This window comes from Aegilops tauschii, chromosome 2 (genome assembly GCF_002575655.3).
Source record: "Aegilops tauschii subsp. strangulata cultivar AL8/78 chromosome 2, Aet v6.0, whole genome shotgun sequence".
NCBI classification, from domain to species: domain Eukaryota; kingdom Viridiplantae; phylum Streptophyta; class Magnoliopsida; order Poales; family Poaceae; genus Aegilops; species Aegilops tauschii.
Genome location: NC_053036.3, coordinates 29,735,661 through 29,749,636, shown reverse-complemented (window position 1 = coordinate 29,749,636; position 13,976 = coordinate 29,735,661). Strand labels below are relative to the sequence as shown.

General features: G+C 41.2%; 1 protein-coding gene and 1 pseudogene across 1 annotated transcript; one reads left to right on the top strand and one right to left on the bottom strand.

Moving 5' to 3' along the window:
* Positions 1-4,595, top strand: LOC109767621 (uncharacterized). Its single transcript, XM_020326363.4, has 7 exons — positions 1-241; positions 779-1,401; positions 1,577-2,769; positions 2,851-2,926; positions 3,019-3,320; positions 3,904-4,002; positions 4,108-4,595. Exons 2-7 carry the CDS (start codon positions 855-857, stop codon positions 4,258-4,260), a joined length of 2,370 nt encoding a protein of 789 aa, XP_020181952.1. The 5' UTR covers positions 1-241; positions 779-854; the 3' UTR covers positions 4,261-4,595.
* Positions 4,596-5,024: 429 nt separating this feature from the next.
* On the bottom strand, positions 5,025-6,641 carry LOC109767629 (ribosome production factor 2 homolog; annotated as a pseudogene).
* Between the last annotated feature and the right edge of the window lie 7,335 nt (positions 6,642-13,976).

Below are 13,976 nucleotides of genomic sequence, written 5' to 3'. Positions count from 1 at the left end.
CTCCCCCCCTCCACCCCCCTCATACATACGGCGATATCCAGAGTCGAGAAGCAGAGTAGGGTTCCACTTCCGGCACCGAGATCTCTGCCCGCCGCCGCTCCCCCCGTCCTCCTTCAGCCCCTCCCTCCTCAAGGCCGGCGCCTCCCCGGACGGAGCGGGCGGTCGCCCTCTTCGAGCTCGACGCCGACCGTCCCGCGGCTCTTCCTCGATTTCCCTGGGGCCGGTGGTTCTTCAGGTTCAGGTACCGGCAGGGTCTAGATCTGTGTTTATTTTTCGCATCTCAAGCCGATGAAATGAGTTGTAGCACTGGTAGATCTGTGTGTGGGCTGCGTTGAATCCGCCATGGCTGGGACTCTTGTAAAGTTGCAACTTTTGTGAGCTAGTAGCACATTCTAGGCCGGTGGGTGGGTCATAGACTAGCAGTAACAGCAGGCTCAGAGCTAGAGCTTGTTGAGGGATTCGTACTTGTAAGATTGATGACAAATTTGAGGGCTTTCCCCTACTGGAAGCACAGCTGTTTATTACTGTAAAAGATTTTACTTTTATGCTCTGTTTTTTAATCTTGTGCCAAGCTCTTTTTTCTTCTTCTGCTCTGTTATGAAGAATACACAAGCTAATTGCAATGCCCTCAAACATATTGTGATTCTTCGAAGATGCTTCCATGAATATCATAATATGGTGTCTGTTTTTGAAAGACGGCTTCATTTCTAGTGAAGATATTGATGCTTATCCGCACCCATTTACTTGGTTATAACACCTATTTTTTTAATGTCTACAGGGGCCCTTTTATTGCTTCCCTGAATAGATTTTGCTACAAATAAGGCGCTCAATCAGTCGACTGTCATTTAGCCACGATGTCTTGCGTGGTTAACAGAATAGATTTGACCCTCAGAAGACCCGCAAAATTCAAGAAGACCCGTGTATTAAGTGATATATACAGTGACAGTTATGAAGTGGATTTCACCAGTTTAAACCCTGTCAAGACTGAGATGATTGATTCTGAAGAATCTGCCTTAACTTCACCCTCAGAACTCAAGGATCTCAGAGCTCGGTGTAAACCTAAGAATAAGAAGGCTCCAAAAGCTATTTCTGAAGAATCTGGCACTAAGAATCAGTCTCAGTGTGGGGATTTTGGGGATGAAAGATCAGATGAGGAAGTTGATCTTGATGAGCCTCTTATTGCTTTGAAACAGAAGAAGGAAAAGATACCACCTTGTAAAGCAGAAAGAAAGATGGATGCATCATCTTCTCCACATGCTACGAAACCAGTTGATACATCACCAAAGGGAGATGAAGTCAGTCCTGTACAAACTATCCTATTTGAGTCAACACTCCATGACTTAATGACAGTGAAGGTTGAAACAAGAGCTGTAGATCAAGAGCACTGCAGAATTGCTATTGGTGGGTATTGTTATCCAAATAAAATTCTTATATTCCAGTTCTTTGTTATCTCAGTATTGAAGATCAATCCACATGACTTCTGTCTTTCAGCCATTACTTTTTTCTTGAAGCAAACCTTTTTGGGGATCCTTTTTGCATCAAAACTGACAAATTTTGTTTTTTTCTGTACTTGCAGAACATAATGAAGAAATAGCTGGAGAGGACATCTGCTCTGCCGAAATGGAAAATACAGTATTTCACACCGGTGACCATCTATCTGTTGTGCTGCATCAGTTTCCCATAGAAGATAATGGATGTGGACAGCAGCCTGGTTTCATCACCCAACCGATTGAACAGGATGTTTCTGACACCGAAGCACATTTGCATGACAATGTGGAGCAAAAAAAGACGGATCACAATTTTTCTTCACTAGATCCCATTGATGAAGTGTGCAACCATCAGAAATCATTGGATGATACAAGTAATTCAGATGTGAATAAGTCTTCTGTTGGGAATGAGTTTCTGTTGTCTTCTGTTAATCGTTCTTGTGATGATCAGACAGATAACAATGAATACAGGTATCCAGAAGTTGTTCAGGTCAATACATCAGAAAGCATAAAACCTGTGGAAGAGTCTTCTCCAATTAATGAGTTTAAAACATATGTGAGGCGCACATTGGTAGTCATGCAACCTGATTCATGTGGAAGCACAGACAAGATTTGTACTTCACTTGAGGAGGTTGTGCAGATGCCGGTGGAGGGTCAATCAGATTCACTAGTCTGCCATGATGTGAAAACACAGGATATATTACTGCATATGAATGTTGAACAAGCAGCCACAGGCTACAATTTCGCTTATGACAAAACTCTTGATTTGGCTCATACTGCTCATTTTGACGCTCAGGATGGGCGGCTAGAAAATATAGTTTATGATGCTCTGAATAATCATGTGCAGCGGAATTGTTTTGAAACAAAAACTTCTGTTGTAGTTCCAGATACTGTTGTGATTCTGAGCCCACCAACTGTAGCAGATGTTTCACATGATGGTCACATCTTACTTGCCAACATGGATGAGCCATCAAAGGATATGAATCAGCTAAGTGGTACAATGAATGTTGACATTTGTAGATCTGTTAATGATCAAGAATCAAGAGAAGCATTTGTTGTTCAACAAGAGTTATCCCAGGCTTGTGTTAACATGGGCAAAACTGGATGTGCAATATCAGATAGCTCCTCTAATCTTGAAGAAACACAGGAAATTTCTGCTGAAGCTTCAATTTCAACTCCATCCTGCCTGGGAACTGATGGGCAAACTAGGGCGTCTGATTCTTCCATTGATGAAGGATCAATTGAAGTTCATACTCCAAAAAAACTGTTGTCCAAGAGAAAGGTCTGCAGAGCTCTTTTAATCATGTTTCAAAGAATAGTTGTGAACGAGTTTCTCATCTTTTACACTATCCTTTTTTTTCAGACTATGTCACCAGCTTGTCAGGAGAAGTTTTGCAATGCTTGGGCTGATATTGATTTGTGTGGAGTCCAAAGGACGAGTAAGCAATCTATGCTATCTGTAGTGTTTTTTTAGCAGAGTAGTTAATTTTATAGTATTTCTTATTGTTCATGTTACCATTGCTGTTTTCAGAGAGAAAGATTAATCTTGAAGACCAATCTATGGTAACCACAGACAGCAAACTTAAGAGCAAAACTTCTGTCTCCACAAGCAAAGGAGATGTCAAGTCAACAGAATCTCCATCTCCTCAGATGACAAGTCCATCTGTTCTTTTGGACACTGAGAAAGCTGTTGAGTTTTCACAAAGGCAGATGCATGATATAGAGAACATTGCAGCAAATCTTATCAGGAGCTTGAAGCACATGAGAAGTTTAGTGGACGCAAATTTGTCATCGGAATCACATTCTTTGCTTCCCAGTTTTAACACTGCCGAGGTGAGACATTATTAATTGTACTAGATACTTGTGAACTCATTTGATTTTACTGCTGTGCAACCGATTGATGATCCAACAAAATAAGTAGATAATAATTGTTGCTCCATGAAGTTACATCATATATTGGCTTTGGAGCACAAAAGTTGTATTTCAGATTTGTCTTTCTGCGTTTCTCTAATTTTGTTTCTGTTAGCTGCTTCTATTTATATCACATAATATAAAGCTAAAGCTCCTTCCCTTACTAGTACTATGATGCTATGATTTGTTCAAAGTTAGTTTCTTGTTGTACAGCAGAATTTACAGTTGATTTACATTTGCGGTTCTGAATGTAAACCATCTGTTGGGACTGAAAATATCACATGCCTTATTAATTATTGGTGTACTTAAATGTGCTTTATCCTGTCTGTGCGTTAATTAGTGCAAGTCTACCTTCTTTCCTTGGAATTATGAGGGACTTGTTTAGGCTTACCAGAGCTTAAGATATTGTCAGATCATGAATTAGGAGCTGTTTGAAGTTCACAGCTACTTCCCAACTCTAATCTGGTCAGATACTTGACTGATATCTTATGATTATCATTCACAGATGAGAGCAGCATCCAAGGATGCATTAGATGTCGAGAGAACTACAAGGAAATGGTTGTCTATAATGAACAAGGATTGCAACCGCTTTTGCAAAATATTGGTTGGTATTCCTGCTTTTAAGCTTGTTTAATAGTACTGCAGTGTTTTCTGAACTCTCAGCTTGCATTTGTGTCACCGCTCACCACTACTAAAATCCTAATTACAGACGCTGGAGGGAAAGAAGGCTGTTCCACATCCACAAGCGCCGAGGAAACGTAGGAAGATAACGTTCGCGGATGAAGCTGGAGGAACGCTCTGCTCTGTTAAGGTGTTTACTGATGGACAGACCTCTCCTTCCGCATGCCAGGGCGAGTTATGAACATTATTTGGGCTGATAGCGTCAGGCAATTCTTTCATAATAAGTTGATTATGATAATGAAGAATCAAACAAGATGGCCCTGGTTTTTTTTTTTGTTTAGAGAGAGATGGATGGCCCTAGAGTTGGGAACCAAGTAACGGGGGAATGCTTCTGTCATTGTGTCTATACTTGTTTTTCTTCTAGCAGTGTATTATGTTTAGATGCTTAGAGTCCATGTGGAGTGGCTTCTGAAACTGTTCCATCAGAATGCCACTTGTTGTAGTTTGTAGACAAGAATCAACTTGCTGCAATTTGATGTTGCAGTTGATTTGATTGTACAACTGATTGTTTCTTGATGTGGGCTTGTGGATTCCCCTGTTTTAGCCATGACTAAATATCTAGCTAGATGAGTCGGTGTAGTCACCCATGACATTTCAGTTCGATCAGTTTATGAATTACCATTTCTTGTTTATATGACAGAATTTGTCAGGTGTACATATGTGTGTATCCATAGTCTAAGGGTTGTGCAGACTGCCAGTTGGACTACACTGATGTGTCTACTGTGATTGGCAGGGAGCAAGGCAACATCTGCCAAAATTTGCTGATTAGCCGCTGAGTTTGCACGGGGCGAAACGCCTAACTATGATTAGTAATAAAGCCTTGCTTTAAGATGAAAAAAAAAACTAATTTTCCCTCTCTTCCCACCCTCAACCCCCTTTCTACAAAAAAGTTGTTGTTTGATAGGCGGTGGTTGCTATATTGAGATAAGATGGTGCGAATAGCAGTACTACACTTAAAAATCTACTCATAAAAAGTATAATTTGCTACAAAACCCATACACAAGACACTGCATTTGGCAGAAATTACTCTCAAAAGATTCCTGGGATGATTAAGGCGTTAAAACCCAGCAGTAAGTTGCAGGTAGCTAGTATACAAAGCTTAAATTCCATGATCTTAAGACGCTAAGGAGACAACTGGTTCAGCTGGTGTGTGTCACTTGGGTCATCGCTTTCACTCGCCTTCATTTTGCGCTCTTGGGAGCGAGCTTCTTCTTCTTCCTCAGCTGAAAATAAAATGTTGAAACAGAGTTGTGTTAGCGGCTGGTAGCGAATGGAAATCTGTACTGAGTGGACTCTTACAGAACTGGAAGATCGATGATTTATCACGGCAGATATGGAAAACAGTACACAACACAAAATATAGTTAAAGAAACATGAAGTTAAAAAAGTTGAAGTTGCAGCTCCGTTAGCGTTTAGATCTAAACAGAACGTTATTTAGCTGACTTGTCACATCAACTCTGAAGCAAGCACACTGAAACTTTATTTTGATCGATGATGAAGACCTACAGTAGTGACTGTAGCCAAAGAATATGGACAATATTAGTATATTACGGTGAGTCGGTGACCAAGGCCAAGAACACGAACCATGACATATAGCACCGTAAGCCCCATTACACCTAAAAAATCAATAGAAACAAAACTACCTAGCTGACTCCGTACCGCAATGCAGACTTACAATAACTCTGGAACAAGCATTAACAGAATATGTTCGACACTATACGATGACTGTATTATTCACTCAGGGTTGACCTTTTGCTTCTTCGAATGCCCCTTGCTTTTCTTGGCGTCACGGAGCGCCCGCTTCAGACCTTTTATGTCGCTTGTTAAGGTCAATTTTGAAATCTTCAGTAATAAAAACATGAAGCAGATTAGTATACCAACAGGTTAATTTAAACTTCACAACTCTTGAATAAAAAAAAGAATAGACACAAACCTTCTGGTCTGGAATGTAGATCATGCCCCGCTTGCCGTCAATTACATGTTCGTCACATTTTTCACCTGTGAAAATGTTAATGTGGTTGTGAATACATACTGACATACAAGTTCTCAGTTCCAATTAGAGCAGCAGAGAGTGTAGTTGTTTATGGCCAATGGCACCAGTCTGCAACCTAACCATCAGGATAATGATATCTGATGAACAAAAGGCAGCTGGTCCATCGGAATTACTCCCTCCATATAAAGTTAGTATAAAGTTGGGTCATCTATTTTGGAACGGAGGGAGTACCTTCTTAGCATGACCAGGAGCCCTCATAGCTTCTTTCTGTAAACTTTCAGCTGGGCGATGTAAAAAAAAATCCAAGTAAGCTAAGCTAGGTAGGGATGGCGACAGTATTTTTTCTTCTTCTTCAGGAAACAAGTGCAGCCAAGGTGAAAGGATTCAGGCACGCCAGGGCGCCATCGCTGTCCCAGCAAAAGGAAAAAAAATCAAGAAGGCGTGGTGGCGCGTACGCCAGGGCGGCGTCGAGGTACCTCCGGAGAGAAGGCCGGGGGAGGAAGAGCACGCCGGCGTCCTGAAGGCGGCGGCGCGTCGCAGGAGAAGATACCGCACGCCCCTCCAGTGGAATCGGGGACGAAACCTTTTTTTTTTCTGGACCGGGATGTGTCAAATAGACAGGGCGACGAACAGGGAGGTCCGATTGGGCCGGCCCATTTTAGGCTACGGTACAAGAAGTGACGTACTGCCATTTTTTCCCCTGTCGTTTTGTTGGGTTTTAGCCTTTTCTATCTTTTATTTATTGGTTTATAATTATTAGTTTTTCTATTGTGGTCCTATAGAAAATATAGAATGTTTTTTTAAACCTGGGAACATTTTCTGAAATTCTGTTTTTTTAAATTTTCTTAAAAACACTTTTAACATGTTTTTTGAAAAATCCGAAAAATGTGTGTTAAATATAGAAAGTAAAGTTTATTGAAAACATAATTTTTTACGATTTTTTTAAAAAATACCAATATTTTTATGAAAGAACAAAAACGAACAGTACTTCAAAAAGTCCACCGAAATTTGAACATTTCAACCATTTCTTACAAAATGGATTTTTATTGAAAAGCGAGAACAAAATTAGGGAAACGCGAATAATTCTGAAAATTTGAACAAAATTCCTGAAAATGCGAACATCTTGAACATTTCAGGAACATTTTTTTCAAAAAAAAGAGAAAATAATAGAATTTTTTTTTTAAAAAATCCATGAAGGAAACAACATAAAACAAAACAAATAGATCAAAACCTTCTAGAAGGTTTCCAAAATCAGTAAAAAGCTGAACAAGGCCTTCCAGGTTACCAAAAGCAGGATTGCTATAGCACCTACCTAGCTAATGGCCGGACCAAATCAGGTTCGCTCTTTGCCTCTTTGTGCGAATCGCCATTTGAGGCAATGAGCGTCAAATGGGTTTCGTTGCCCGGGGCAGCCCGGTGTACCAAATCCCATATTTTTTTCTTTAGGTTCGCCCAGACCACTCTGGATTTGATGACTACGGTTGGTTGACCTTCGCTCCTAGCGCTCTTCACGGACACGTCCGGATGTGTCCGCGGACATTTAGTGTGCCACCGTGTTGAAGTTGTCCTTAAGTGGATACACCTGTCAATCACTATCATGTAGTCAGATCCACTAGAACAACAAGCAAAAAACACAAATTATAACATATCTTGACTTGTCCATCACTTATATTTGTCACCAGCCATAACCTTGTTTCTTGTGTATTTTATCTATAAGAAAATCGTTCTAACTAGTTTGTTGAATTCAAAAGGCACTTCGTAGACTCGTGGGGTCTAAATTGTGGCCACTGGGGGTTTTAGTTGTTAGGCTTAGGCGAGAGATCTGGGTATTTGGCTCAATATTTCTGCACTCCTTCAACAAGTGGATAGGAGTAGCGACAGATGTTGTCAAGATGGCGGATTCAGACATATTGATGTACTGCTTTGTAAGGTCTTCGTGAATAAATAATAAAATAACTGCATGCACCTTCTAGATGCAGAGGCCGGGGGTCATCCTCCTTTTGAGAAAAAACACCCATAGTCAATTAGTCCTTAACAATATTGATGATAACTAACGGTGGAGGGGTATTGATATGTAAAGGACATCAAACGAACTAACTTATTTTTCATATTTAACGAAAAGCAATTACATGAGTGAATATGTGTAACGGTTTTCCTAATTCTGAGACGACTGAGATTTTTGTATAGTACCAATCAACTTTGAAAAGTGGTGCTTTAGTTTAGTAAAAAGTGCAACTTACAATTTTCAAGAAATTTGTATGGAAAATTGCAAGTTACATTTTTCACTGAATTAAATTGCAATTTATTTTTTGGGTTGAAAAAGCTTCCTTCAAATCTCCCATTGAGCAGTCATCGCCGTTGCCTGCTCCAGCAACAGTGGGAGGGAGGGGAACTATGAAAGCTTGTTTCCGCGTGCGCTGAATACTCTAGATGCCGTAGTTAGATTTTTGGTTGTCCATGGCTTCAACTCTAGTGGTGGTGAAGGCGGGGCCGAAAAAGCTTCCTCCAATCTCCCATTGAGCTGTCATTCTTTGATCTGCTAGGCGGCGTCTTTGCCATCTCGGGCCCTTCGGATCTGGGCAAGGCTTCGCGTATCTTTGTGTTGGTATCGACGTAATGTTGTCTTCTTCCTGCCTTTTCCGGTGGTGGTGGTGATGTATGTAACTAGCGGCATTGATGGCGGAAGGTTAGCCCTTGGGAATCAGTGTTATATATGTCCCCCCCCTTTGGCGCCAGTAACGAGCTTGTGGCTTGTTTTTTTCCCTCCATGTTTATCCCTGTCGCAGCGGCATTCTCTCTGCCGTTGTTGAATCTGGCGGAAGTTTTGTTCAGAAATTTTTTGTTCAGGAAATTTAGAAGTTAAAAAAACAAGAAAGCTATTCTCCCGCCGACTGTAATTTTGCAACAGATCCGAACGATCTGATCTTCGTCCGATCCCGATCTCACGGCGCTAATTTCCTGGCATTAAAATCATAGGTTTCAATTTCGCTCGCATTAAATCATGATTGATTACGATCTACCGGCACTAATTTAGTTGCATTAAAATCGCAACATTGTCACCAAAAAGAGAGCTGCTGGTAGGATTCGTTCCTTTGACCTGGGAGGATGCATGTTTTAATATTCCACTAAGTAACCATCTAGACCGACTCCATGTTTTGATTAGGTATGGGCTAGGTTATTTTTGTACTTATGTAATGATCAAAAAAAATTTCTACTTTCTCCGAGCCATGCCATTTACAAGTGGGGATTTGTATGAGGTATTTTTTTGTACTCATGGTGGAGATTTCTATGAGGTAATTTTACACCCACAAAAAAATCAATGGTAATTTTTACCCAGGGAAAAGTTTTTGAAACACACTCAGTAACTTTTCACCCTGGGATGAAAATTATTTAAAAACATACCCTGACAATTTCTATAAAATATTATGATAATATACGCATAATAGAACTAATAACTCACATACAAATATCATGATAACCTTTTGAAAAGGAAAAAAAAGTTGTTAAAAATATATGGTGATAACTTGTGTGTATGTAGCATGCATGGTAATATATAAATAACAGAGCTGATAACTCACGTACAAACACCTTGATAATTTTTAATGAAAAAAAACTTGTTGGACAACATAGCACGATAGCTTGTGTGTAAGTAGCATGATAATACATACACACGAGAGCTGATAACTTACATACAAACAACACGATAACATCAACTAATTTCCAAACGTTCGGTATGAAACCCCAAAACCCCCCAAAACCCTAAACCCCTCCTTAAAAAAATAAAAAAACCCAGTGCCTGGCAGCTGCTGACGCGTGGCTGCCTTTTAGTCCCGGTCGGTGTTACCAACCGAGACTAAAGGTCCTCCTACCTGGGCGCCCCACAGCGGCCACGTGAAGCTCCTTTAGTCCCGGTTCGTAACACAACCGGGACTAAAAGTGGGGCCCTTAGTCCCGATTGTTTAGTCCCGGTTGCAGAACCGGGACTAAAGGCCCTTAGGAACCGGGATTAATGCCTTTTTTCTACTAGTGTATACTTATAAATTGATTTCAGTCTTTTTTGTATGTTATAGTTTGAGACACCATGAGAACACTTATGTACCTCGGTGTTGATAATTTTGGCGGCGCGGCGGGGGGGGGGGGGGGGGGTGATGAAGTATCCCCTGGTAACTATTGTGTGAATAGCATGATAACTCAGACACCACATATCTGATAACTTATGTGCCTCGGCCCTGATAACTTTGGCGATGTGGGGGGGGGGGGGGGGTGATGAAGTATTCCCTAGTAACCGTTGTGTGATTGGCATGATAACTCACACACCACAGATTTAATAACTTATGTGCCTCGATCCTGATAACTTTGTTGATGTGTGTGTGTGTGTGTGGGGGGGGGGGGGGGGTGATGAAGTATTCCCCGGTAACTGTTGTGTGCTTAGCATGATAACTCACACACCGCGGATCTAATAACTTATGTGCCTCGATCCTCATAACTTTGGCGAGGGGGCAAAATTGTTGAAACATACCCCCGGTAATTTCGATGTAAATCGCATGGTAATTTAATCGACGTAGTCATAAGAAACTACGTACAAATACCACGGTTACTTTGACTCGGGAGATTTTTTATTTTTTTATTCTATGTAATCATGCGATGATGAGGATTCATAAGAAATAATCTTAGATCAAGGAAAACAATGTTCAATGAATTCTGAAAACAATGCTTCAGCTTGTACTTGATTTGGGAGGAGTTGAGTAGATTGGGAGTGTCCACCGGCCGTCCTCTCCTGGACCAAAATTTTGAAGATTGCCAAGATGCACCACCTCACAACATAGTTACTATGTGTAATAATAACCAATAAGGTTATTTTGTAGTTATCGGACTAGATGTATTATAGTTACCAACCTGGTCACTATGCAGTTATCGGGCTAGATGTAATATAGTTATCAACATGGTTAATTTTTGTAGTTATCGGGCTACATGTGGGATAATACACCCTTCAATAACTTATGCATAAATAGCATGATAATTTTACACACCATAAACCTGATAACTCATGCCCAAACACGGTGATAACTTTGACCCAGGATAAAAAGTTGAAGACATCCTCCTACACCTTCTGCGTAAATAGCATGATTTTTTACACACCACAACCCTGATAACTGATGCGCAGACACCGTGATAACTTTGACCCGCGGAGGAGCTGTTTAAAAACATCACTGATAACTACGGTGTAAATAGTATGGTATTGTACGCAACATATACGTGATAACTTACGCGTAAATACCACGGTAACGTTGGTCCGGGGGTGGTGGGAGGGGAGGAAGTTGTTCGAAAACATACCCCCCCCCCCCCAATAACTCTGCACGCACCGTGGACTTGATAACTCATGTACAAACACCATGATAACTTTGACCGTGGGAAGGAAGTTGTTTGAAAACATACCCTCGATAACTTATGTGGTCTTTTGTCCACGAGTATCAGGTTCGTGGCGTATAAATTACCATGCTTTTTATGAAAAAGTTATTGGGGCGTGATGTTTGTGTATGAGTTATCAGGTTCGGAGCTTAACAATTTTTTCTCCGGGGTTAAATTTTACCTCGGTGTTTGTGCTTGAGTTGTCAGGTATGTGTTGCACATAATTACCAGGTCTATGGTGCAAAAATTATCATGTTATTACGCATAAATTACCGAGGTACGTCAACAACTTTTTTTAGGTTAAAGTTGCCATAATGTACTTTAGAAAAAAAGTTACCACTATGTCGTATATACTAACAAAGCAGCTGACTATCTAGAAAAACAAAACAAAAGACAGTACAAAAAGGAAGAAAAAATCTGTAAAAAAGAAAAGAAAGAAAATGGTTTCTCATGGTCGCGTCACGTACATGTATAAATATTATCCAACCTCATTATAGCTGGAATTTAAGCTAGGTCAGGTGGTTATGAACAAATATGGTGAACCATAGGTAGTGGGTTCGAGTCCCACCTCGTATGTCTTTTTTTTTTACTTTTTTTACCACGCCGGGGGAGGGGGGGAACGAAGCGGGAGAAGTGGATCAAAGGAGATTGACTCGACCGTGCGGATCGCTAGAAAAAAATAACGGAGGAGTTGATCGTGCGGAGCGCCAGAAAGAAATAACGGAAGAAGGGGAGGGGAACGAAGCGGGAGAAGTGGATCGAAGGAACCAGTCGACTGGTTGTTAGCACAGTCCTTAAAAAAATTCTTGGAAGTTCATTTTCTCAAAGTTATAATTTTAAAAGTTTCAAAAGTCCTTAAATTCATGTACACAGATGGTATTATCCTTTTCTCTGGAAAAAATTGACAATATTTCTCCTTTGACACAATGGCATTGAGCTAATAAATTCGTGCAGAAGCTAAATGCACCACTTCAACCATGAACGTAGGTAAAAGCTGAAAGGCAACACTTGTAAATCAGAATATTTGGTCATATCTACCCAAATGCATGCTCAGACCAAATTTATTCACGATAAGAATCCATAAAATATATAGACGATACATATAACATATTGACAAGCGCTTGTACTATGTAAATACATATAACATATATAGACGATACATATAACATATTGACTAGCAAATATTATGTAGACCCAATCATACTAGCACTAGTACAAAACAGGGCTTTGGTCACAGGGCAATATTCACATTAGTCCCGGTTCAGTCACGAACCGGGACTAATGTGAGCATTGGTCCCGGTTCGTGCGGCTAAGGCATTAGTCCCGGTTCACCTGGGCCCTTTAGTCGATTTGGAATGATAAGGGGTGATTAGAGATTAGAGATTAGAGGATAAATTGAGCAGTGATGAGGGGTGGTGATTAGAGATTAGAGGTTAAAATAATTCAAAAATTTGAAAATTTAAAAAAAATCCGCAAAAGTTTTTTTTTAAAAAATATCATAAAATTTTCTTTAGTCCCGGTTGATAACACCAACTGGGACTAAAGGTGAAGCGTCCACGTGGACGGCCTTTAGTCCCGGTTCGTGTAAGAACCGGGACTAAAGGGGGAGGCATTAGTAACGACCCTTTAGTCCCGGTTCAAAAACCGGGACTAAAGGCCCTTACCAACCGGGACAAAAGCCTCCTTTTCTACTAGTGTGGTTGTGCTATATATCATTTCAAGACGAGCGCTTGTAAACACTTAGCGGCTCCGTCGTCTCCACGTATGCGAACACCTGGTTATGGTTGTAGTTGTAGAAGCAATCAGATTTCATGTCGAGGACTATCGTCGTCCCTCCGCTCCTCTGGCTGATCTCCACCACGCCGTCGTCGCCCGGCTTGTGTTTATACACGTCACAAATTGACCGTGTCAACCTCTGTGTAAGGAGGTACTCGCTGTGAGCAAAGTGTGGCCTTGTGAGATGCCACATCCCATACGACATGTCTCTCGCGCTCTGCACGATGTACCTGCGGCGGGTCCATTTGTGTTCTCGCATATTCGTTGAGCCATCTCAAACCCACACCTGCACATCTAGTAAAACTTTAGGGCACATCTAGATGTGCTTTAATAAAATCGCAAAGCTTAAGGTTCATGTGACCAAACTCAATGTTTAGAGCGGTACGGTGTAGGTCAACAGTGTCATATTTATTTGAATGAAAAAATCCCGCAAAAGAAATTTTAAATGAGAAAAACAACTTAATGATACGTAGTAGTACCTCAAGCTTCAACCTGTCACCTGAGAGAGAGAGACGGAGCAGATGATCCCCAACCTCCCCCGCACCTCCGTCAGGTGCCAGCTGTGAGACGGCGCATCCAGCGGCGGCGGTGGCTCGACGAACGTGAGACGCTCGTCGTCGAGGTCGAACGCCATGACCCTGTTCGTTCCTTCTGCGACCCAGTACATGGTGCCGTTGACGCCCACGATGCCGGCTCTGTATTCGCACCTCGCGCTGTTG

What these genes read in the sequence shown, in the direction of transcription:
- LOC109767621 (XM_020326363.4), top strand. Translation starts at nt 855, where the DNA reads ATGTCTTGCGTGGTTAACAGAATAGATTTGACCCTCAGAAGACCCGCA. An exon ending in GTGTGGAGTCCAAAGGACGA is followed by an intron (nt 2,927 to 3,018) that starts GTAAGCAATCTA and finishes TGCTGTTTTCAG; the next exon opens with AGAGAAAGATTAATCTTGAA. An exon ending in ACCGCTTTTGCAAAATATTG is followed by an intron (nt 4,003 to 4,107) that starts GTTGGTATTCCT and finishes TCCTAATTACAG; the next exon opens with ACGCTGGAGGGAAAGAAGGC.